Raw genomic sequence first — 27,456 nt, forward strand, 5'->3', positions numbered from 1 at the left:
AAAGAAGAGGAGTATTTGGATAATTTTCTTAAATAGTTTTGTGGGGATTCATCAGTAGGAATGATTGAATAAGTAGCACCAAACAAATTTTGATATGTATATGGATGTTTTCACGAGTGTTGGTGCAGAGATGGGAAGAGGAAAAATAGAGATAAAGAGAATTGAGAACACAACAAACCGCCAAGTGACGTTTTGCAAGAGGAGGAAAGGACTGTTGAAGAAATCCTATGAACTTTCAATTCTTTGTGAAGCTGAAGTTGCCCTCATCGTTGTCTCCAGCCGCGGCCGCCTCTCTGAGTACTCCAACAGCAAGTAATATTCTCTTCTCATCTTGTGATCTTCGTAATATCTGTCCTATATCTCTCCTTGCACTTTGAATTTTTATGTATTCTCTTTGGATTCATTTTTATTTATTATAAGCTTTACCTTTGGATCACTTTTTGTATGATTCATGGTTTCATGCATAGATCCAAGCTGTTGCTTCGGTCATTCTAATGAACTGTTTCTGATCGATGTATAATGTGATCTAGAACAAAAGGGTATTGGTAGATTGGGTTCAGAATGGACTCACAAAAAAAATTCCCTCAGCACAAAATTATCAGTGTAGTTGACAGTTTTATGATCTAAATTTTTTTATTGGCTTTGAGTACTAAGGACCCCCTTAATGTCTAAGATTCATTCCCCTGTAAACCTTCGCAATATGAATCTCAAAATATACCGTTTAAATACTTGCTCCACCATAGTTTGATTGACAGGAGCAACAAAAAGGGCAACCAACTTCTGGATCTTGAGCTCTAATCCCAGAGTTGTTTCATTTGTTCAATTTTTGTTCATTGATACGTGAGAATCCGTGTATAAACAAAATGAAACTCTTAAGATTTATATATGAGATCTGCATTTTATCTTTGTCAGGGTCAAACTGATGGATTCAATATTTCCAACGAAAATCTTAGATTCAGAAAAAGAGAAACCTAAATTATCGAGGGTTACTTTATTTGGTAATTGATGAGTATACAAGCGCGTGAATTTTGATGCACTTCTCTATAAAAGATCGTCTATGTCTAAAAGAACGTAGTACTTTTTCTTATCACTAATGTCTCAACCTCTTTATACTTTTGTTCTCTGCGCACATTGAAAGAATGTAGTACTTTTTTGCATGAGTGAGAATGTTCATACAAGGGCTTTATCTCCTTAATTCTTCCTTTAAATCTCTTTTATATGTATGTTCAAGTCCTGAAGCTTAAACTGAAATAAGATTTTTCTAATTCCAATCTACCTGCGAGAATTCTGAAACCAATATTTTTGCTTTCACGAGAAAACAAAACTAAAAATTCAAATAAGAGTTTACTTGTGGCAGTAAAAGGCATGCAGTTGTTCTGTCCCTTTCCTTTTTCATTATTGATCAATCTAAGTATCTTATTTTTTCTTCATTTCCAGTTTTAGAATCTAGATCATATCTCTTCTGTCAGTTCTCTTCACTTTAAAAGGCTTGACTGAAATTCACTTTTTTGTTTAAAATTTTCTGGTGACAAAAAGTCGTAAAAAAAAGGGAAATTATAAAAATACCCAAAATTAAAGGGGTTTAAGCGAAATTGCCTAAAATATTCAGGTTTACGCGGAAATGCCCAAGTTTTGTGAAATGACGAAACTGCCCCAATATATAAACACAGCAAATTTCCTTACTTCCCACGGTCATTTTACTGTGCAAATTCAAAGAAAATTCAAAATTTCCTACTCTCCCACGGTCATCCCACGGTCGACCAGATTTCAGCCGATTTTCTTGCTTTCCGACAACTGCAAATGGCAAAGAAGGTTAGTATATCTTCCGTAATCTTGTTTGAATCAAGTTATTGTTCATATTATTGAGATCTGATTGAGATTTTGCGGTTTGAAATTTTAGGGTTTCGATTCTGAACAATGCTTAAAATATTTTGATTCTTGGTTGTTTTTGTTGAATTGATTGAGGGGTTTTGTGTTATACTCAATTTAGATTTGATTTTGTGGAAATCGGAGGCCGAAACAACCAAATGTTGGCCGAAAATGGCTGCCGAAGCAATCGGCAGTCCGACCGTGGGAACAGTGTTTCCCACGGTCAAACGAATTCTCCCATGGTCAACAGACATTGACCGTGGGTTAGGGGGATTAATTAGCTTTTTTAAAATATTAGGGAGCCGGGGGAGAGTCCTAAGCCCACGACGGGTTTTTCTGAAATTTGCCACGTGACCGTGGGTCTGGGAAAATTACGAAACTACCCTTATATATAAACACAACAAATTTACTTACTTCCCATGGTAATCTTTGCGATTTCACTGTGCAAATTCAAAGAAAATTGAAATTTTCCCACTCTCCCACGGCAATCCCACGACCGACCAGATTTTCACCGATTTTCTTGCTTTCCGGCAACCGCAAATGGCAAAGAAGGTTAGTATATCTTCCGTAATCTTGTTTGAATCAAGTTATTGTTCATATTATTGAGATTTGATTGAGATTTTGCGGTTTGAAATTTTAGGGTTTCGATTTTGAACAATGCTTAAAATGTTTTGATTATTGGTTGTTTTTGTTGAATTGATTGAGGGGTTTTGTGTTATACTCAATTTAGATTTGATTTATGTGGAAATCGGAGGCCGAAACAACCAAATGTTGGCCGAAAATGGTTGCCGAAGCAATCGGTAGTCCGACCGTGGGAACAATGTTTCCCACGGTCAAACGAATTCTCCCACGGTCAGCAGACACTGACCATGGGTTAGGGGGGTTAATTAGCTTTTTTAAAAGGGAAATTATTAAAAATGGCCAATATACCCTCCCACTAAGTAAAAATGGCCAAATTCACTATTCTTAAGTAAAAATACCTATGACTTTTTTAAAAATACCAAAATTACCCTTCTCTTCATTTATATAAACATCCTCACTCACTAGAAGGGGTTAAAAATTTTTTATTAAAATTAGGGGGTATTTTGATATTAAACATTATAAAAGCATTATAAATTTCTCAATGAAATTTTAGGAATAGATAATTGAGGGGTCAAATGAACTATTATTGAAATTTGGGGGCCATTTGATATATCGACTCGTATTTTTCAGATTTCCAAAGAATTTTTCGATTGTTTCCATTCTAGGTTATTTCAACTTTTAAAATTCAAATTTCAATTCCGTTTTTTCGAATTTCACCATTTTACGATATATCGACTCGTATTTTTCAGATTTCTGAAGGATTTTTCGATTGTTGCCATTCTAAGTTTTTCAACTTTTAGAATTTGAATTTCAGTTTCGTTTTTTCGAATTTCACCATTTTACGATATATCGACTCATATTTTTCAGATTTCTAAAGGATTTTTTGATTGTTGCCATTCTAAGGTTTTTCAACTTTTAGAATTCGAATTTCAGTTTCGTTTTTTCGAATTTAACCGTTTTATGATATATCGACTCATATTTTTCAGATTTCCAAAGGCTTTTTCGATAGTTGCCATTCTACGGTTTTTCAACTTTAAGAATTTGAATTTCAGTTTCGTTTTTTCGAATTTAACCGTTTTACGATATATCGACTCATATTTTTTAGATTTCCGAAGACTTTTTCGATTGTTGCCATTCTACGATTTTTCAACTTTTAGAATTCGAATTTCAGTTCCGTTTTTACGAATTTCACTGTTTTACGATATATCGACTCGTATTTTTCAGATTTTTGAATAATTTTTCGATTGTTGCCATTCTAGGGTATTTCAACTTTTAGAATTCGAATTTTAGTTCTGTTTTTTCGAATTTAACCGTTTTACGATATATCGACTCATATTTTTCAGATTTCCAAAGGCTTTTTCGATTGTTGCCATTCTAGGGTTTTTCAACTTTTAGAATTCGAATTTCAGTTCCGTTTTTTTGAATTTAACCGTTTTACGATATATCGACTCATATTTTTTAGATTTCTGAAGACTTTTTCGATTGTTGCCATTCTACGGTTTTTCAACTTTTAGAATTCGAATTTCAGTTCCGTTTTTTTGAATTTCACCATTTTACGATATATCGACTCATATTTTTCAGATTTTCGAAGGATTTTTTTATTGTTGCCATTCTAGGGTTTTTCAACTTTTAGAATTCGAATTTTAGTTCCATTTTTTTGAATTTCACCATTTTACGATATATCGACTCATATTTTTCAGATTTCTGAAGGATTTTTCGATTGTTGCCATTCTAGGGTTTTTCAACTTTTAGAATTCGAATTTCAGTTCTGTTTTTTTGAATTTAACTGTTTTACGATATATTGACTCGTATTTTTCAGATTTACAAAGAATTTTTCTATTGTTGCCATTCTACGATTTTTCAACTTTTAGAATTCGAATTTCAGTTTCGTTTTTTTGAATTTCACCGTTTTACGATATATTGACTCGTATTTTTCAGATTTACAAAGAATTTTTCTATTGTTGCCATTCTACGGTTTTTCAACTTTTAGAATTCGAATTTCAGTTTCGTTTTTTTGAATTTCACCGTTTTATGATATATCCACTCGTATTTTTCAGATTTCCAAATAATTTCTCGATTGTTTCCATTCTACGGTTTTTGAACTTTTAGAATTCGAATTTCAGTTCTGTTTTTTTGAATTTCGCCATTTTACGATATATCGACTCGTATTTTTCAGATTTTTGAAGAATTTTTCGATTGTTGCCATTCTAGGGTTTTTCAACTTTTAGAATTCGAATTTCAGTTTCGTTTTTTCGAATTTCAGTTTCATTTTTTCGAATTTCACTGTTTTACGATATATGGACTTGTATTTTTCAGATTTTCAAATAATTTTTTGATTGTTACCATTCTAGGGTATTTCAACTTTTAGAATTCAAATTTCAGCTCCGTTTTTTCAAATTTCTCCATTTTACGATATAACGACTCGTATTTTTCAGATTTTCGAAGAATTTTTTTATTGTTGTCATTCTAGGGTTTTTCAAATTTTAGAATTCGAATTTTAGTTTCATTTTTTTGAATTTCACCGTTTTACGATATATTGACTCGTATTTTTCAGATTTTCGAAGAATTTTTTGATTGTTGCCATTCTACGATTTTTCAACTTTTAGAATTCGAATTTCAGTTCTGTTTTTTCGAATTTCATCATTTTTGGATATATCAACTCATGCCTAATAGTAACGTCGCTCAAATCACATATCCATATATAACCACAGATAAAGTATATCATACACATATGCACATACAATAAATATATACATCTAAACATATGAAGAACGACAAATAAACAATGAGTCAACAAAATATACATCCGTGAGCTACTCGATATAGTGAAAATACAACTGCACTGCTAAACGTCGATGCGTAGAGGTAGACGACTCTCGGGGAAAATCGTAGCTCCGTGACAACGCTAAACACTCAAAAAATCATAACATAAACACGCCACAGTCACCGGAGCCCAATCCCTGCTGAGGGACATCTGTCGCTCGATGCAAAGTGAGGAAATCACGTCGTGGAGTCCTCCTAGAAGCTATCCAAAAACTCGTCGCCTCTAATAACGCGAGAATGAATGTTGTATACGATCGCATGCGCTGTTCAAGAGTCCCCATATTCCCCAAATATGATACCTTCGAATCATATATCGTAATCGACCACTCACGAAAATCTATAACTCCAACGACCCAATGTGTGTTGTCAAAGTTTATAGGGATGTAAACCTATAAACAGTGACAAATTTTAGTTAATTATCGTTCTTGTCAACCAATTCAAAGAATAGAAATATATATATACTATACCTGATTGACCATCCCCCATGGTTTGTACAACAATCCCAGGGTGTACGCTACGTCAACCATCCTCGTGAAGAGCTCTGAAAACTCAAACTTGTCAATCGGTGTGGTCTTTCAACTCTTCCAAGCCATCTCAATATAGCCTCCGAAGAATGTGTGGGCAGTCGTCCAACGCTGGGAAATAGTCATACGGTGCTCGTCCTGGTGCCGACGTAATAAAGCCAAAAAAGAATCCACATGCTAAAATGGTATAAACAAGTTCACATGTGTTAGTTATTGGTAAATATATCAAACTGTTTTTCGAATTATATAGTATAGACAACTTACATCGTCAGTCAGCCACAGGCGCAACTCTACCACAAGCCGCCAAAAACTATCATTTGACTTCGACCCGATAAAGTAGACATCATATGCATCGGAAGCCGCAGCTCTGGTGTACCACGTGAGCAAAGATTCCTCACGCTCTGAGGCAAAGGATGGAATGGTCCTAAGTTACCTTTTTGCCCTCCCTTTGAGTGGATTCGTATATAGGGTGTGAACCAGTGAACCTTTCCGGATGATCCAACCATGTGCTGTACGAATCATCTACATGATCCAAAAAAATAATCGAATTCATCATTCATCCTACGTAACAATTAGCATTAATCGATTTATTTTACCTTCTTCATGTATGCGGGAGGAGGTTTAGCTGGAGAATCCTGAATCACGGTCAAGTCCACCATGTGTGCTCCCTCGGCGGACTAGAAAATTGTAATTTTGAACATCTGAGTGACTAATATATACGAATATTTATATACTAAGTATGATTGATATACCTCAATATGGATGGCCTCAAAATCGTCCTCCTTCTATGAACCAATATCCACTATCGTTTTGGTCGAGCTCGGGATATCAGCAAGTAACCATAATCGCTCATCTTGAAAAAGAGTCAAAACATCATTAAATAAACAATATAATTAAAAAGATAGATCAATCAATGAAATTTTTTAAAAAAAGTTAACCTCAACTTTCGGGGAAGGTGTTCGGGGAGAACCCTCGATCGATAATATATCAATACCGGTTCCCTATATGCATGAAAATGACAAAATGGTAAATGATATTTCATATAAAATATAATATCACATCTAAAAGTCGATATAATGTATAATAATTATCATACCTCATGTGGAGGATCTAAAAAACCTATATGAGATCCGACCAGATGACCCTCATGAGGAAGACCCTATACGAATATATATTCCCTATATTAATCGATAACCGAACAAAATCCAAAATAAAGTTCCATTGATAAGTGACATACCTCAGCTCGAACAAGTGATGTAACAAAAGGGCTAACCGATGCGTCCTCCTGGCGACTACCCTAAGATAATAATAATAATAACTTAATTAGTGACATTTCATATATAACAATACTATAATATAATAATGACATTTAACAATAAATATAAATTTGAAATGTCATACGGACCTTGTGTGGGTGATAAGATGGTATTGCGGTATCAATGTGAGATGTCGGTCGGATATCGTCATCCCTCTCCTATACGAATGTAATAATAGTTGTCAGAATAATAACACTATAGATATTTTTTATAAGTAATAAATTAGAAGTGGTTTTACAATTTGAGCGACGGGGGCTGGATATGTACGCGTGACGATGTCCTCCAAATGAGTCATACGATCCTCTAATCGAGTCATTTGGGAAGAGATATCGTCACATAATCGAGTCATCTGGGAAGAGATATCATCACGAAAACTAGATATTTCACGTAAAATCGTAGCAACTAAGTGCGCTAATATAGCATCTAATGTAAAAATACTGGGTGCTACGAATGGGGGACACTGATTGGTGGCATGATGGGTAGTGCGGTCCTCCACTCCAGGATGGTCTGTCGTCCGTAGGCTCTAAACTACAGGGGAAAATATAGGCTGCTCCATAACAGAAGGTTGAATAGGCTTCTTGTGTGTCTCAGAAGACTTAACGGGTACAACTGAAGGTCCTGATGCTGGAGAAGCCCCATCTCTAGTCACCGTCGGAACCGAAGAAGATGAGGAGGAATTAGCATCGGGTAAACCGGTATACTCATGAATCTCAGCGTACCATGGTAAACCCTCATCGATCGATGATGGACAAAGAGGGAATGTGACATCCTCCTAATGATGAAGATATATAAGTCAAAATAATTGTAACATATAATGAATTAATCGACTTATTAATTAACTAGTACATACCGGATCACCAGTGAAAATCTGACCTATATGAGTCCAACTAGGGACGTCTCGCGTATGCCACCTAAACGTACGTGGGGACGAATAGGGATCAATGAGGTCAATCCAATCGTGTAATATGTCCAGAGTCTCATATATCCAATACTGCAATATAATAATTTACGATTTAAATAAATCATTTCATATTTTTTCAAATAAATATATATAATCAATAAATTAAAACTAACCTAAAAGGTGAAAGGAAATCCGTAGAGGTCGTATCTATGCATCTCAGGCATCCGTCCAGAGCATACTCTGTCACTTGCCTGTGACATAGACTCGTATGTCATCTGCCACATGGGAACACCCCAGGGGTAGGAATTAAACCCGTCCAGATGATCAACCAATTGTAAATACTCTAAAGACATCTTCTTTTGTCGATCATTCCCTAACAAAACCATGTGAAGAACATACAATAAGGCCATCTTGACTGCGTCAATATCGTCATCCCCCCACTGCCTCGACAAGAAAACACGCTCTAGGTCATGAAACTGCACCTTCGGACAACCTCGAAAGTACGTATCTCTAATCCTATGACTGGAGGAGCGAGAAATATATGAAGAAATATCAATGCGTTGACTAAACGAAAGACCCGTCATCAAAGCAAACTCAAACGGGCTAAAACGAACATCAACCCCGCTAATCCGAAACCAAAACTCATCTCTGGCAGAGAATCGACGTAGCTGCTGTAGTATAAATGAATGAACTAATATACCAGAGAATTTGGCCTCGGGTAAACGAAGAAGATACCCGAAACATGTCCTCTCAAATAGTCGTAGCTACTCTGGGGTCAATGTAGACGTAATCGTAGATAATGTTGTGCGTTGTGCATGACATATCAGATCTGTCCGGAAGTGTCTAGACTCATCGGGGATTCGCAGCTCGCTTTCAACATGTCTTCTTTTGCGAGAAATATCCTGCGAAAATTTACAAAATTTGTTAGTCATTCATAAATAGCAAATATGTAAACAAATGTCTTCATGAAAAAATCATAAAAAGAAAAAAAATACAAAACAATAAAAAAGGTAATCGAAAAATTTTAAAAATAAGATTTCAAGATTGTAAAACAGTTAAAAGGGAAAAAAAGGAACTTAAATTTGAATTCTAAAAGTTGAAAAACCCTAGAATGGCAACAATCGAGAAATTCTTCAAAAATGTGAAAAATACGAGTCGATATATCGTGAAACGGTGAAATTCGAAAAAACGAAACTGAAATTTGAATTCTAAAAGTTGAAATACCCTATAATGGCAACAATCGAAAGATTCTTCAGAAATCTGAAAAGCATGAGTCGATATATCGTGAAACGGTGAAATTTGAAAAAACAAAACTGAAATTCGAATTCTAAAAGTTGAAATACTCTATAATGGCAACAATCGAAAGATTCTTCAGAAATATGAAAAGCACGAGTCGATATACCGTGAAACGGCGAAATTCGAAAAAACGGAAATGAAATTCAAATTCTAAAAGTTGAAATACCCTATAATGGCAACAATCGAGAAATTCTTCAGAATTTGAAAAATACGAGTCGATATATCATGAAACGTTGAAATTTGAAAAAACAGATCTGAAATTCGAATTCTAAAAGTTGAAATACCCTGGAATGGCAAAAATCGAGAAATTCTTCAAAAATCTGAAAAATACGAGTCGATATATCATAAAATGGTGAAATTCGAAGAAACAGAACTGAAATTCGAATTCTAAAGGTTGAAAAACCCTAGAATGGGAATAATCAAAAAATTTTTCGGAAATCTAAAAAATACGAGTCGATTATATCGTAAAATGGTGAAATTCGAAAAAACAGAACTGAAATTCGAATTCTAAAAGTTGAAAAACCCTAGAATGGCAACAATCGAGAAATTCTTCGAAAATCTGAAAAATACGAGTCGATATATCGTAAAACAGTCAAATTCGAAAAAACGGAACTGAAAATCGAATTCTAAAAGTTAAAAAACCCTAGAATGGCAACAATCGAGAAATTTTTCAGAAATCTGAAAAGTACGAGTCAATTATATCGTAAAACGGTGAAATTCGAAAAAACGAAATTGAAATTCGAATTCTAAAAGTTCAAAAACCCTAGAATGACAATAATTGAAAAATTCTTCGAAAATCAGAAAAATACAAGTCGATATATCGTAAAACAGTTAAATTCGAAAAAACGGAACTGAAATTCGAATTCTAAAAATTGAAACACCTTAGAATGGTAATAATCGAAAAAATTTTCGGAAATCTTAAAAATACAAGGTCATTACATCGTAAAATGTGACCAAGATGCACAAAAATCGAGAAACTTAATCTAAAATTTGAAAACTACATATTGAAAAATCTTAAAACAGATATAAAATTCGAAAACTACGCGTTGAGAAACCCTTGATGTGAAAAATATCAATTTACCCCCTGAAAAAATGTCTGTTACAGCAGGTCCAATATTTATCCTTGCCCCTTAGTAATTTTCGAAGTTATTACCGCCCCTACAGTTTCAAAATGTTAATTTTCCCCCCAATCCACTGTGACATGGCAAATTTCAGAAACGCCTACAGTGGACTAATAATGACGACCGAATCCCTAATATTTTTAAAAAGCCACTTAACCCCCCTAACCACTGTCACAGTGGGTTGTTCGTCCTTACAGTGGAAAACACTGTTCCACTGTTGCACTGCCGATGACTTCCGACGCATTTTTCGGCCAAAAATCGCTCATTTCGACCTCCAATTTCAACATAAATCGAATCTACATATGTTTTAACACAAAACCTCTCAACAAATTTAATAAAAACAACCAAGAATCAAAACATATTAAGCATTGTTCAAATCGCAAACCCTAATATTTCAAACCACAAAATCTCACTCAAATCTCAATAATATGAACAATAACTTGATTCAAACAAGATCACGGAAGGTATACTAACCTTCTTGACCATTTTCGATCGTCGGAGATCAAGGAAATCGTCGGAAATGGCTTCACAGTGGGATGACAGCGGGATGACAGTGGGCGACGGTTCACAGTGGGAGAAAAGTCTATTTTTTTTGGATTTGTACAGTGATCGTGGGCATTTTACAGTGGGAATTATGAAAGTTTGGCTTGTTTATATATAGGGGTATTTTAGACATTTCACAAATGTTGGGTCACAACGGGTTTTTCTGAAATTTGCCACGTGACAGTGGACCTGTTTTTAATAGGAATTTTCATGAGGGGGTAAATTGAAAATTTTCTTATCTAGGGTTTCTGATCGTGTAGTTTTCGAATTTTATATCCGTTTTTCTGTTTTAGGGTTTTTCCATATGTAATTTTCAAATTTGATATTCGAATTTTTGAATTTTGGTGCTTTTGGACACATTTTACGATGTAATGATGTAATTTTAACTCAATATTTTGATTTTTTCGTTTATAGGATATATTTATTCGTGTTTTTGAATTTCAGTTTCGTTTTTTCGTATTTTGTCTTTTTATGATATATCAATTCGTATTTTTCAAATTTTCAAATGATTTTTCGGTTAGTGACATTCATACGTATTTCAACTGATAGAGTTCAAATTTCAATTCCGTTTTTTCGATTTTCGCCGTGTTAGGATAAATTGAGTATTTTTTTCAAATTATTTAACGATTTTTCGATTATTTACATTCTATGGTATTTTATCGTATAGATTTCAAATTTCATTTTCGTTTTTTCAAATTTTGCCGTTTCAACGCCTAGAATTCGAATTTCAGTTCCGTTTTTTCTAATTTTACCGTTTTAGGATATATCGATTCATATTGATTCATTTCTCAACAATTTTTCGATTGTTAACATTAAAAGGCATTTCAACGTATAAAATTCGAATTTCAATTCCGTTTTTCTGAATTTCACCATTTCAAGATATATCGACTTGTATTTTAAAGATTTTCGAACAATTTTTCGATTATCGTCATTTTAATTTTAAGGTATTTCAAAGTATAGAATTCGAATTTCAGTTTCGTTTTTTCGAATTTCACCATTTCAGGATATGTCGACTCGTATTTTAAAGATTTCTGAATGATTTTTTGATTTTCGTCATTTTAAGGTATTTCAAAGTATAGAATTCGAAATTCAGTTTCATTTTTTCGATTTTCATCCTTTCAGGATATATCGATTCATATTTTTTTATTTTCGATCGATTTTTCGATTGTTAACATTCTATGGTATTTCAACTTATAGAATCCAAATTTCATTACAGTTTTTTTGAATTTAACCTTTTTAGGTTATATCGACTCGTATTTTCTTGATTTTCGAATAATTTTCGTTTGTTAACATTCTAGGGTATTTGAACGTATAAAATTCGAATTTCAGTTCCGTTATTTAATTTGCACCATTTTAAGGCACTTAAATCTTATTTGTTAAGTTTTGTCATTTCCTTTTTGATTATTTTGTATTTTTCATCTTTTTATGTTTTTTCCACGAATACATATGTTTACATATTTGTTTCTATGAATGTCTTACGAATTTTTAAAATTGTTAGAGGATATTTCTTGCAAAAGAAAACGAATTGACAGCGAGCTGCGAATCCCCGATGAGTCCAGACACTTTCGGGCAGATGTGATATGTCGTGCACAGTGCACCGCATTATCTAGGATTACTTCTACATTGACCCCGGATCAGCTACAACTATTTGAGAGGACATGTTTCGGGTATCTTCTTCGTTTACCTGAAACCAAATTCTCCGGGATATTGGTTCATGCATTTCTACTACGATAGCTACATCCACCCTTTGCCAGAGACGAGTTTTGGTTTAGGGTTAGCGGGGTTGATGTGAGATTTAGCCCGTTTGAGTTTGCGTTGGTGACAAGTCTTTCGTTTAACCGACGGACTGATGTTTCTTCATATATTCGTCGCTCCTCTGGACATAAGATTAGGGAAACGAACTTTCACAGTTGTCCGAAGGTGCAATATAATGACATAAAGCGTGTTTTCTTATTGAGGCCATGAGGGGATGACGATATTGACACTGTCAAGATGGCCTTGTTGTATATTCTTCACATGGTTTTGTTGGGGAATGATTGACGAAAGAAGGTGTCTACGAATTACTTACAATTAGTTGATCATTTGGACGGGTTTAATTCCTACCTCTAGGGCGTTACTGTGTGGCAGATGACATACGAGTCTATGTCACAGACGAGTGAGAGAGTCTGTTCTGGACAGATGCCTGAAATCAGTAAATACGACCTCTACGGATTTCCTTTTGCATTTCAGGTAAGTTTTATATTATTATTTATATATATTAATTGAAAAAATATAAATTGATTTATTTAAATCGTAAATGATTATATTGCAGTATTGGATATATGAGACTTTAGACACGTTATATGATTGGATTGACCTTGTTGATCTCTATGCGTCCCCACGGATGTTTAGGTGGGGTACGCGAGACATCTCTAGTTGGACTCATATAGGTCGTATTTTCACTGGTAATCTAGTATGTACTCGTTAATTAATAAGTCGATTAATTAATATGATGTTGCAATTATTTTGACTTATATATCTTCATCATTAGGAGGATGTCATATTCCCCCTTCGTCCATCATCGATTGAGGAGGGTGTGCCATGGTATTCTGAGATTCGTGAGTACACCGGTTTACCCAATGCTGATTCCTCCTCATCTTTTTCGGTTCCTCCATTGATCAGAGATAGGGCTTTTCCAGCCTTAGGACCTTTAGATATACCTGTCGAGACTTCTAAGACACAGGAGAAGCCTATTCAACCTCCTGTTATGGAGCAGCCTTTATGTTCCCCTAGAGTTCAGAGCCCACGGACAACAGACCATCCTAGAGTGAAGGACCGTACTACCCATCCTGCCACCGAGCAGTGTCCCCCATCCGTATCACCCAGTATTTCTACATTAGATACTACATTAGCGTACTGGGGTGCTACGATTTTACGTGAGATATCGAGTTTTTGCAATGATGTCTCTTCCCAGATGACTCGATTACGTGATGATGTCTCTTCCCAGATGACTCAATTACAAGATCGTATGGCTCGTTTAGAGGACATCATCACGCGTACATATCCAGCCCCCGTCGCTCAGGTTGTAAAACCACTTTTAATTTATTACTTATAAATAATGTCTACAATGTTATTAGTTTGACAACTATTATTACATTTGTACAGGAAAGGGATGACGATATCCGATCGACATCCCCCATTGATACCGCAATACCATCCCATCAGCCACACAAGGTTCGTATGACATTTGAAATTTATATTTAATGTCGTTATTATATTATAATATTTTTATATATGAAATGTCACTGATTAAGTTATTATTACTATTATATGAGGGTAGTCGCCATGAGGAGGCACCAGTTAGCCCTTCTGTTGCATCACCTATCCGAGCTGAGGTATGTCACTTATCAATGGAACTTTATTTTTATGATTGTTCGGTTATCGATTAATATAGGGTATATACATTCGTATAGGGTCTTCCTCATGAAGACCATCCGATCAGATCTCTAGTTGCTTCAGATCCTCCACTTGAGGTATGCTAATTATTATAGATATTATATTTTATATGAAATATCATTTACCATTAAGCCTTTTTCATGCATATAGGGAACCGACATTGATATATTATCGATCGAGGGTTCTCCCCGAAAGTTGAGGTTAACTTTTTTTAAAAAATATCATTGATTGATTTGTCTTTTCAATTATATTGTTTATTTAATGATGTCTTGACTTTTTTTCAGGACGAGCGATTATGGTTACCTGCTGATATCCCGAGCTCAATAAAAAAAATAGTGGATATTGGTTCACAGGAGGACGACTTCCAGGAGGACGTTTCTGAGGCCATCCATATTGAGGTATATCAATTATACTTAGTATATAAATATTCATATATATTGGTCACTGAGATGTTCAAAATTACAATTTTCCAGTTTTCCGAGGGAGCACGCGTGGTGGATTCTCCAGTCAAACCTCCTCTTGCATACATGAAGAAGGTAAAATAAATCGATTAATGCTAATTGTTATGTAGGATGAAATGATGAATTAATTGTTTTTTGAGATCATGCAGTTGATTCGTACTGCACGTGGCCAGATCGTCTGGAAGGGTCCGTTGGTTCACACTCCGTATACAAATCCACTCAAAGGGAGGGTGAAACGGCAACTTAGGACCATTCCATCATCTACCTCAGAGCGTGAGGAATCTTTCCTCACGTGGTACACCAGAGCTGCGGCTTCCAACGCACATGATGTCTACTTCATCGGGTCGAAGTCAAAGCACAGTTTTTGGTGGCTCGTGATAGAGTTGCGCAAGTGGCTGACCGACAATGTAAGTTGTCTATAATATATAATTCCAGAGAAAGTTTGATGTATTTATCAATAACTAACACATGTGAACTTGTTTATACCATTTTAGCATGTGGATTCTTTTTTGGCTTTATTACGTCGGCACCAGGACGACTACCGTGCGACTGTTTCACAGCGTTGGACGACTGCCCACACATTTTTCGGAGGCCATATTGAGATGGCTTGGAAGAGTTGGCAGACCACACCGTTTAAGGAGTTTGAGTTTTCGGGGCTCTTCATGAGGATGGTTGAGGCAGCGTACACCCTGGGATTGTTGTACAAACCATGGGGGATGGTCGATCAGGTATAGTATATATGTATTTTCATTACATTGAATTAGTTGAATTAGTATATAATTAACTAAAAATTGTCACTGTTTATAGGTTTACATCCCTATAAACTTCGACTGCGCACATTGGGCGGCCGAAGTTATAGATTTTTGTGAGTGGTCGATTACAGTATACGATTCGAATGTATCATATTCGGGGAATATGGGGTCTCTTGAGCAACACATGCGACTGTATATGACATTCATACTCGCGTTATTAGAGGTGACGAGTTTTTGGACCGCTTCTGGATAGACTCCACGACGTGATCCCCTCGCTTTATACGAGCGACGGATGTCCCTCAGCAGGGACTGGACTCCGTTGACTGTGGTGTGTTTATGTTACGTTTTTTTGAGTGTTTGGCATTGTCACGTAGCGTCGATTTTCCTCGAGAGTCGTCTACCTCTATGCATCGTCGTTTAGCGTCGCAGTTGTATTTTCATTATATCGAGTAGCTCACGGATGTATATTTAGTTAGCTCATTGTTTATTTATCGTTCTTCAGATGTTCGTATGTATATATTTATTGTATGTGCGTATGTGTATGATGTACTTTATCTGTCATTATATATAGATATGTATTTGATTTCATTTTATATGTGATTTGAGTGATGTTACTATCCAGCAACAAACGATTAATTATAAAAACGTAGGATTACTCAAACAATTACACATTTGAAACAATTAGATGAAATAAAGATATACTCAAATAACTCATTATTTATACTTAAGTTATTACATCACATGATAATACAATTACACATTTGAAACAATAATAAAAATACATCGGTTACATCAAACTGAAGTACAACAATGAAGAATCATATAAGCATGTCAAGATCTTGTTCCTTTGCCTTTTTTAGATGAACGTTGCGGGGCGGAGCTCGGGACTGGTGCTGGGGATTTATATTGGGTTTGTGCATGCCCCGGTTCATGGCAACAATTGTAAATTAACCGTGTAACAGTTTCTTCCTGCGACGGACGTCGATTTCTGTTGGATGGATGACCTAGACGACGACTATCGAGGACGGGGGGCAATATAACTCTTTCTTCTAGTGAGTGCAAATTTCCAAGAGGATTGACAAGTTCTTGATATATTGCACGGTATATGTCGATGCGAAAGAATGGATGAACCCATGCATTAACATTCGTGAGCCTCATATGTCGTGCAACAACAATGGCATGCTTGCACGAAATACGTGAAAGCTGAAACTTTCTACATGTGCAAGACATTTCACCAAAGTCTACAATACCTATGAATCCACCAAATCCGACAACCTAATACCGAGTAGGTATAATCGGTCGAACCTCCAGACTTGTAGACTTTGATAGACGACTGCTGATCTTGTCCTCCGCCCAAAGGGTGATAAAGTTAGGACATTCATCTGTAATTTGAAAAAATATTACATGAGAAAAAAGTAAATGGTACCACGAATAAACTCCAAGAGAAAAAACTTTGGTAATAACCAAAACAAAGGAGAAAAAAGTACATGAGAAAAAACTTTTAATTAATAATGATTTGATACTTACTTGTATGGGTTCTCCTCTTGTAAAACCATCGCTACATGGTACCACAAATAAACTCCAAGAGCATTGTTATAGGTAGGCCCTGTGCATGTCTAACAAGGGCATTAAATGACTTAGCAATATCAGTAGTCATGATGTTGTATCGATGTCCCAGAAAGTACGCTATACTCAAACGCTCAAATCCGACATCCTGTAGATAAGCTCTAACTTGAGGGTTCATCGAGTCAAGAGATTGCTTCATCGCCCCAAATTCTGATTCTGTGTATGATTTTGCGGCTCTTCAATATGCACTTGCAACTTGTAAGGTGGTAAAAAATATGAAAACTGAGTATAATCAAAATGTATGAAAAGGATAAACTGTTATAATTTTAACTACTTGTTTAAAACACTATACCTTTGAGTCTCGTTTATACTTTGCCCACATGTTACACAAAAGATGATAACAACAACATCTATGGTGGACATCTGGAAAGACTTCAGCCATTGCCGAGTATATAGCATGATGTCGATCTGAGATTATTGCCAACTCAGATAGGTCATGGATACATTCTTTAATTCTCTAGAGAAACCAACACCACGTGTCATGATCTTCTTTTTTACCGACATCGAAACCGATGGGATATATCTGGTTATTACCATCAAGAGCCACTATAATGAATAAATGCCCTAGATATCGACCTTTAAGGAATGCAACGTCAATGTAAATAACCGAGCGGAGATATTCTTTAAATGCATAAATGGAACATCCTAATGCCATGAAAAAATTCTTAAATCGATGGTCATCATCTGTTTCAATAGCAGTAACGGTGCCCGGATTAGTACGTTGTAGATTGTAGCAATAATCTAATAAAAGCATAAATGATTCCTCCGGTGAACCCCTCAATGAATTTATAGTCCAATTTCTTGCTCGCCAAGCCTGTGAGTATGAAATATCAATTTTATATCGGTCGACGATGTCAACAATTATTTCCTTAGGCCAATAAATTCGATTAATCATCACAAACTTTGATCTCATTAATTGACCTAAAGCTCGGGCCCCAGCTTGTCTGTGATGTGGCATGATTTGATCAACTGAACATATGTGGGTAAGATTCATAGAGTTGATCCCCCAGACTTCACCGACTGTGGACTTGGTTACATGTGTATACCACTCACAATTTTCAGCCTTGCACTTGATTTCCCACCGTTTCTTGTCAGACTTTTTTACACCAAATTGAAATCCTTTAAGTAAGGTGAATTGCTTCACAATATCTTTCAATTGGACTTTATTATGGAAAATATCACCAACCTTTACACCATTCTCCTCTCGGATTGATCTGGAATCACCTGATGATGTTGATGGCTATGGAGGAAAATCAAGAAGCCACCTAAATGGATCAGTGGGGACATTGTCAAAAAATGGCCCAGAATAATTTCCACCACCTGAAATAGGAACTTCAAGCTGCAAACTATCTATACCCTCGGTAACTGATGTCATATACTCAAGCTCTACACCTTCTAAAGGAATATTGGGCATATTATTTCCATCAAAATCACCCCAGTCGGGAACTCTATCTTTTTCTCCATGAGCCCATGAGTTTGCAATGTACAACGGGTCATTACTAAAATCAATCAATTTTTCCAAGTCGTATTCTTTTTTAACCCCACTACTTTCTTCTTCATCTTCATCTTCATCTTCTCCCTGTTGCCCTTCAATTGGGGTACATGTAACAAAAACAAGAATACATTCCTGTAAGTACTGGGACATATCAATAAGACTCTGGACATCTTCATTATTTTGGATCTGTACGGGGTAGTTGAGCTCAATTTTTCTTGGCTTCATTGATAGTTGAAGATAGTTTTTCATTGGATCATTACTGCAAGACTCCTTCAAAACTTAATAAATCCCTCAAAATGTTGTTCCATAAGGGATTTTAATCAATTGTTTGGCTCCTCCAACATATTTCATTGTGTTGTTGTCACCTTGAATCCATTCTCCCTGGTAACGAACCGATGCATAACCATCCATTTTAATTATCAATCCTGCAATGACAAGTTTTTGAAAATAATTATTCATTCATAACAAAAAAATCTGTAATAATTATGTAAAACAGTCGTACAATTATTAATATAAAAAAAATTCTTCATATTTTTCTAATATTTTATTTAACCCTATATAATTATTTAACAATTTATATAACACCATCATATGTTATCTTAAATCAAAATGCATCTATCTGTTCTTAACGTTCTATTTAAAACGTTTTTATAATATCTATACTTTGAAATAGATATTCAAATTCTATACTTTGAAATACTTTAAAAGGGAGAAGGACTATTTCCTACCTAACTTTTGATGCGTTTTCAAAATGCCACCCACGACAGATGAAAATCCACTTTTCCCACCCATGACCAAATTGCCGTCCAATTTTTTAGTTAGGGATAGGGGCAAAATCGTTATTTACTATTTAAAACCTTAAAACTTTAAAATTTTACCATTTCCCCCCTCCAGGTTTTAAAAACTAATAACTAATCCATCCTCAAAGTTTAAAAAGTTTAGATTTCACCCCTAGGGTTTGCTTCCTTCTCCGGCCACCACTGACGATCGACGCAATCGATTGATCTCCCATCTTCGACTATAAAGGATGACGAAGGATGACCCTTCGTTTCCCAGATCTGGACGATGAAGTGTCATCCAGATCTAGAAGAACAGACGAAGGACGACGCTTCGTCGTCCTTTGTCATAGCGTTTGGACGACGAGATGAGCGACGAAGGATGGCGAAGAGTCGTCTTTCGTCGTCTGGGTGGAGCGACAAAGAGAGACCTCTTCATCGCATAGTGGTGCGACGAAGAGATCTTCGTCTCTTCGTCGCACCGTGCAACGAGGAGATGAAGATCTCTTCAGCGCACCACCGCCGTCAAGAGATGAAGTTGAAGAATGGGGGTGAAACTGCTAGTTTTGAAAGTTATGGGGGGTGGCTGTATTTGAAAAATATGGAAACCCTAGGTTTGGGGGTGAAAATGTTAGTTTTCAAAGTTTAAAAACTTTAGGTAAGGTGAAATGTTAGTTTCTAAAACCTAAGGGGGGTGAATGGTAAAACCCTCACATCAATTTTGGGATGAATTTTACAGACTAAATTGAGGGGTATTTTTGTCATTTCATCTAACAAGGGTAAAATGGACATTTTACCCTTATGCAAACAGATATCATCCATATTAACGGCTCATAGGTGGAAAAAGTGGATTTTCATCTGCCGTGGATGGCATTTTGAAAACGCATCAAAAGTTAGGTGGGAAATAGTCCTTCTCCCACTTTAAAATGTCAATAATCGAAAATTTCTTCAGAAATCTAGAAATTATGAGTCGATATATTATAAAACCGTGAAATTTGAAAAAACAGAACTGAAATTCGAATTCTAAAAGTTGAAATACCCTAGAATGGCAAGAATAAAAAAATTCTTAAAAAATCTGGAAAATACGAGTCGATATATCCTAAAACGGTGAAATTCGAAAAAACAGAACTGAAATTCGAATTCTAAAAGTTGAAATACCCTTAAATGTCAAGAATTGAAAAATTTTTCGAAAATCTGGAAAATACGAGTCGATATATCCTAAAACGGTGAAATTTGAAAAAAATAGAACTGAAATTCGAATTTTAAAAGTTAAAATACCTTAGAATGACAAGAATCAAAAAATTCTTCAGAAATCTTAAAAATACGAGTCTATATATCTTAAAACGGTGAAATTTGAAAAAATAGAACTGAAATTCGAATTCTAAAAGTTGAAATACCCTTGAATGTCAAGAATTGAAAAATTTTTCAAAAATCTGGAAAATACGAGTCGATATATCCTAAAACGGTGAAATTTGAAAAAAATGGAACTGAAATTCGAATTTTAAAAGTTAAAATACCTTAGAATGGCAAGAATCAAAAAATTCTTCAGAAATCTTAAAAATACGAGTCTATATATCTTAAAACGGTGAAATTTGAAAAAATAGAACTGAAATTCGAATTCTAAAAGTTGAAATACCCTAGAATGGTAAGAATCGAAAAATTCTTCGAAAATTTAGAAAATACGAGTCAATATATCCTAAAACGGTAAAATTCAAAAAAACAGAACTGAAATTCGAATTCTAAAAGTTGAAATACCTTAGAATGACAAGAATCGAAAATTTTTTCAGAAATCTGAAAAATACGAATCCATATATCCTAAAACGGTGAAATTCAAAAAAATAGAACTGAAATTCGAATTCTAAAAGTTGAAATACCTTAGAATGGCAAGAACCGAAAAATTCTTTAGAAATCTGAAAAATACGAGTCGATATATTCTAAAACGGTGAAATTTGAAAAAAAGGAATTGAAATTCGAATTCTAAAAGTTGAAATACCCTAGAATGGCAAGAATCGAAAAATTCTTCGAAAATCTAGAAAATACGAGTCGAGATATCCTAAGACAGTAAAATTCGAAAAAACGGAACTGAAATTCGAATTCTAAAAGTTGAAATACCCTAGAATGCCAACAATTGAAAAATTCTTCAGAAATCTGGAAAATACGAATCGATATATCCTAAAACGGTGAAATTCGAAAAAACCTAAAATTTCATTTATAATGCTCCTACAATGGTTAATATCAAAATGCCCTCAAATTTTAATACCATTTCATTTGACCCCTCAATTATCTCTTTCTTTATTTAACACCCTTGTATGTTGTCTTCTATCAAAGTAATATCTATCTATTCTTAACATGTTATATAAATCCTTTACATATTGTATAATATCAAAAAAAACCCCATATTTATCTAAAATTCATTTAACCCCCATATTTGTCTAACATTATATTTAATCCCTATATTATGACATATAAACTAGACTTAACAAATAAAATTAAGTTTTAGGCTAAGATTGGTATAAATACCTTTTTTTGATGAATAGTCTTTTTTCAAGTCGAATTCAGAAATACGAACGTCTTCCGTCTGAACGAATCCCTACTAATTGATTTTGAATAAAAATGAGAGTGAGAGTGAGTGTTTGAGTGATATAAGAAGTGTGTGTAATAAAAGTGAGTGAGGGTTTATATAGATGAGGGGAAGGGTAATTTTGGTATTTTAGAAAAAGTTATGAAATAAGAAATATCAAAATGCCCTTACAATGTTTACTATCAAAATACCCCCCTAATTTTAATAAAATTTCATTTAACCCCTCATAGTGAGTGAGAAGGGTTTATATAAATGAGAGGAAGGGTAATTTTGGCATTTTAGAAAAAGTCATGGGCATTTTTGCTTGGTGGGAGGGTATTTTGGCCATTTTTTATAATTTCCCTAAAAAAAATATATATAGGGACATATCTACTAATATATATGCACTTATATTTATACTTTATCAAGCTTCGACTTTCTTCTATCCTTCTGTTCAAAGTTTAGAAGCATGACGGTTTTTCTTTTTTTCATTGTGCATACAGCAAGGTCAGTCATAGAGAGGTTCAAGGAGGCGTCTTCAGATAAGTTGAATACAGGTTCTTCCATAGAGATCAATGCTCAGGTTTGTTGTTTCCATATATGTAATTCATATAATATTAACACGTTATTAGAAAATTTAAAATAGGCCAAAGGACTATTTCCCACCCAAAGTATGTGCATTTCCCAAGTTTCTCCTCTATTAACTTTGAAAATCTCATTTATCCACCTATGGGCTGTTAAAATTAACTGAGCCCGTTAGTTATATTATTTTCTCCCCCTAAACCCTAAAAAATGACCATTTCCCCCAACCCAAATTTTAAAAAACAACATTTCCCCCAACCCAAATTTTAAAAAACAACATTTCCCCCCTAGGGTTTTCAATTTTTCAGATTTAATTTTTCGATGTCGTTTCTTCCTCTCCGGCGACCTCCAGGCAATGCCTTTTCCTCTCTAGCAGGGTCTTCTTTCGACGGCTCTCCTAGGAGTGGTCGTCGACGAGGAGTCTTCGTCGTCGACCACTCCCAGGAGAGCCACCAGAAGGAGACCGCATCGGAGAGGAAGAGGTGTTGCTCGGAGGTCATAGGAGAGGAAGAAACGACGCCGAAAAATTGAATCTAAAAAATTGAAAACCATAGGGGGAAAATGTTGTTTTTTAAAACTTGGGTTGGGGGAAACTGTTAGTTTTTAGGGTTTAGGGGTGAAAATTAAATCTAATTTAAGTTTATTTTTTATAATATAGACAAAAAAACTATTTTACCCTTGAAACCGTTAGTTTTAACCGTCCACAGGTGGGTAAATGAGATTTTCAAAGTTAACGGGGGGAATCTTGTGAAATCAGCATACCTTGGGTGGGAAATAGTCCTTTGGCCTTTAAAATAAGCGAATTTCTTATACTTTTAAAGTCAATATGGCCAAGGAAATACTAATGTTCCGTAAATGATAGAAATCATTAATATTTAATTTCTCATTAGAAGCATATAACACTTAGTATGAATATATAGCATCGCGTTAGATAATTCAGAAGGTTTTTGATTCAGTTGTTAATTGCTATTTATCTATGTAGTACGAAAATGGAAACGGAGAAACGTGAAAATGTATTTTTTAAAAAATATAAAAAACGGAAACGTGTAAAAACTTATAAATATGAAAAATATAAGAGTTTTTTTTTTTTATAAATATCAAATTTTTATAACAAAAATATATAAATTTGTATAGTATAAAAATAAATAATAAAAAAATGAAACAAAAGAATACTATAAAATGAAATCAATAAAAACTATTGTAAATTGTTCTTTAACAAGTACATATAGATATTTAAGAAAATAATAATAATACATATTAATCTATATAACATATCTGAGAAGAAATGAGTAATACATCGAAGAGTGAAGAAGAGATGAGATGAATTCAATATAAGATTTAAAGACATTTTAAATTTGAAAATACAAAAGATGTACGTCTAATGGATTTCACGATTTTTTATTTAAAAGAAACGCGTTGAAATAACCGAAAATATTTCGTACAAATTTCATAGAGTTTTGAAAATGGAAACGTTTCCAAAATATGAAAACGCACCTTATTATAAGTTTCTATGCTACTTTGCTATTTATCATTAGCATTTATAATTAAACGGAATTTAATAACCTTTTGTGTTGTTATGTTTAATGTGACCAATAAATACAGTATTATCAGCAGGAATCAGCAAAGCTCCGGCAACAAATTCAGGTGTTGCAGAACTCGAACAGGTGGCAGAATTCAACATAAATTTTATATGCTCTTAATTACTTTGCCAGAAAGTTCATAACGAGATTCAGTCTGAATAAATACGTGGAGTGTTCTTCAATCTACTCTCAATAATGGAAATTCATATGTTGTGCAGAAAATAAAAGCATTAAATACATAGAGTTTCATCGTAATATAAATAATCCCTTTAAAGGCTTCAAGCATATTAATCTCCAAGTAATGGGGCGTTATTGAGTCTAGGTTTGAGAAAGTACAATAAATAATCCTGAAATATCATTGAATTACAATTTCTTTGTTACAATATCTGAAATAGCAATTTAAAACCCTTTTATTATTCCTCTACTAGCGTTTCAATCTTTAATCGAGTAAGTTTAAATAGTATAATAAAATTATGTGCATAAATAATATACATAATTTTGTATATAAACAATGATATGTCACTATATGATTAAGTATTGTTTTCTCTGTAATTTAATATTATCTAATTTTATGATAACAGTTATTATTTATACATAAATTTATGCATATTTTGTAAACTTTCTTTAGTTATACCTAAGAAGTAAGTTACATTAACTTGCTGTTACCCGTGTAACATTCAGTTATCTGAGTTTGTAAGTACACATTAGTAGCTCAAATAACTTTGCTTTGAAGGCAACTAATGGGTGATTCTTTGAGCGCTTTAACTGTGAAGGGGCTGAAAAAACTGGATAATGGGCTTGCACGAGGCCTTACAAGAATCAAGTCGGAGAAGGTAAAATTTGCAGTTCTTCTTGTTCTCAATTTTCCTACTAATTAATAACTATTTCTCATGGGCTTAAATTTGCTACTAATTGGTGACCATTGGTAAAAAGATGAGAGAGAAGATTAAATGTACGTCAAGGTTATATTCTTTCTCAAGCAGCTCTTTCAAAAGAGCTGAACCTTGATTTAAATTGTAATAAATTTATTTAACTTATAAGTGCACCCTTATTTATTTATTTTGTTTTAATATTTTGCTTCCTTTTTTCTCATTTCTGTATCAGCATAAAATTTTGCTAGCTGAAATTGAGTACTTTCAGAAAAGGATATTACAATCTAGCTTTATTTTCCTTCCAAATTTTATAGAATTTCTTGTATTACCATGCCTTTAACTTCTTATGAACTGATTGATGTTCAGATTGAGCTAGAAAATGAAAACATGTTTCTCTGTTCTAAGGTATGATTTATCCTCTTCTAGATGATGATATAAAATATTACTATATGGCGATGCCGATGTAAGTGTAACAACATCTAGAATGCCACAGGGGTACCACGTTATCCGTGCCATCACCCTTAGAGTTCTACATTTTGTTTGTTTCTCATCTGTCTTCCAATTGATTTTGTTGGGATGTAACACCCAAACCTACCAATAAAATAGTGAGTCCAAAATAAACAAAACAAATATATTTGCTCCAACTCAATTCAAAGTGATATATTCTAAAACTCAATCAATAAATCATTCAATTATATGATTTTTGAAAGAGGAAATTCATGATACTTCTTACAATTTTGTGATTTTTAAAATGAGTAAAATCACAAAAAATATTTTATACTATTGATCACAAGAAAAAAAACCACATAACACACTTTATAGTGTCTTACTATTTTATTAGTGTCTTTCACCATAAGGGAAGATCCCTTACAATTTTTTCGATCAAACAAAGTGGAACCTAAAGCCCTTTTACAACTTTCTCTTACACAAGAAATGTGGGACAAAATTCAAGGCACAATCCCAACAACTCCTCACTTGACTTTTCTTCCAACCTTTCAACAACATTTGCAAAATACTGGAAGACCCCTCAACATTTACCTCTGTCTTTGATCTTCTCATCAATTAAGTCTTGAACTCCTTCCTTGATTCAAGCTCTTTCTCAAATTTGGTTTGCCTCTTTTTAAGTCACAGACATTTCTCTGATACCATTTGTTGGGATGTAACATCAAAATCACCAATAAAATAAAGGCAAGCCTAAAACAAATTATTTGCTTTAGCCTTACCCTTACCCAAAGTGGCTTACTCTAAAAACCCAATCAATGAATAAATTAACTAAATGACTTTTGGAAGAGCAAATTCAGTGTGATTTTTATAATGAAAAAAAAAAATTACAAAAACTCATTTCAACTACTGAATTATAAAGAGTTCGATTGCACCCTTTAATAGCCTCTTGCTATTCTATCATTGCCTTTCATTATTTGAGATTACCCTATCTAGAGACAACCACGAAGTTATAATGAAGAAACCCTTACATATCTTCTAAACAAATAATGTGGAGTAAAAAAACCCTTTTACAACTTTCTTTAACACAAGCAATGTGGGAGAAGATTCAAGTTACAATCCAAGAAATTCTCCTTTGACTCATCTTTCAACCCTTTAACAATATTTGCAAAATACTAGAAATCTTCTTTTTCCAAGTCACTAATCCCATACCACTTGCTAGAATGCAACACCCAAACCAACCAATGAAATAGAGGCAAGCCCAAAACAAATGAAAACATAAATATTTGGTTTAGCTCAACCTAAAGTGGCATACTCTAAAACCCAATCAATAAATCAATCACCTATATGACTTTTGAAAGAAAAAAGTTTGTGATAAGCTCTGGTATACCCTTTAATAGCCTATTGCTATTCCATCAATGTCTTTGGCCATTTGGGATAACCACATCTAAAAGCAAAAAAATCTATTTATAAGGGAAAAATCTCTTGCAAATCTTTTAAACAAACAATTTGAGACAAAAAACTCTATTATAATTTTAATAAAACAATCTGTGATATCACATTAGCAATACCTCCGTTATTTTGCCATGGACTTTCTTCAACATTAAAATATAACTATGTCCCATAATTACGTCCCATTATCTATTAACTACCATTAGTATTATGTCTGAATTTATGTAAACACGAATTGATATTTATTTATTGACTTCTTGCTCTTTCATACATGTATTGTTTTTATTGTTTTCTTTCCTAAACGTCAGATTGCTGAATTTGAGAGGTTTCATCAAGCAAACAACATAGTGACTGGACCAAAGCTAAATGCAGTTCATGAATTAGCTTCTCAAAATTTCTTCAGTCCAACTATGATTGAAAATACTAAGACTGCATACTCTCACTTCTAA

The 27,456-nt window shown here is 34.2% G+C and overlaps 1 protein-coding gene across 1 annotated transcript; it reads left to right on the forward strand.

Moving 5' to 3' along the window:
* Positions 1–20: 20 nt before the first annotated feature.
* Positions 21–27,456, forward strand: LOC123203690 (agamous-like MADS-box protein AGL11). Its single transcript, XM_044620136.1, has 7 exons — positions 21–312; positions 22,588–22,663; positions 24,265–24,326; positions 24,976–25,075; positions 25,347–25,388; positions 25,478–25,519; positions 27,316–27,456. The coding sequence occupies exons 1-7, from the start codon at positions 95–97 to the stop codon at positions 27,454–27,456; spliced, it is 681 nt and encodes a 226-aa protein (XP_044476071.1). The 5' UTR covers positions 21–94.

This window comes from Mangifera indica, chromosome 19, assembly GCF_011075055.1.
Source record: "Mangifera indica cultivar Alphonso chromosome 19, CATAS_Mindica_2.1, whole genome shotgun sequence".
Lineage (NCBI taxonomy): Eukaryota > Viridiplantae > Streptophyta > Magnoliopsida > Sapindales > Anacardiaceae > Mangifera > Mangifera indica.

Bases quoted from the DNA above. Each gene is read 5' to 3' on its own strand.
- LOC123203690 (XM_044620136.1), top strand. From the start codon at position 95: ATGTATATGGATGTTTTCACGAGTGTTGGTGCAGAGATGGGAAGAGGA. The intron at 313-22,587 runs GTAATATTCTCT...GCATACAGCAAG, and splicing joins TCTGAGTACTCCAACAGCAA to GTCAGTCATAGAGAGGTTCA. The intron at 24,327-24,975 runs GTGGCAGAATTC...TTTGCTTTGAAG, and splicing joins GTGTTGCAGAACTCGAACAG to GCAACTAATGGGTGATTCTT.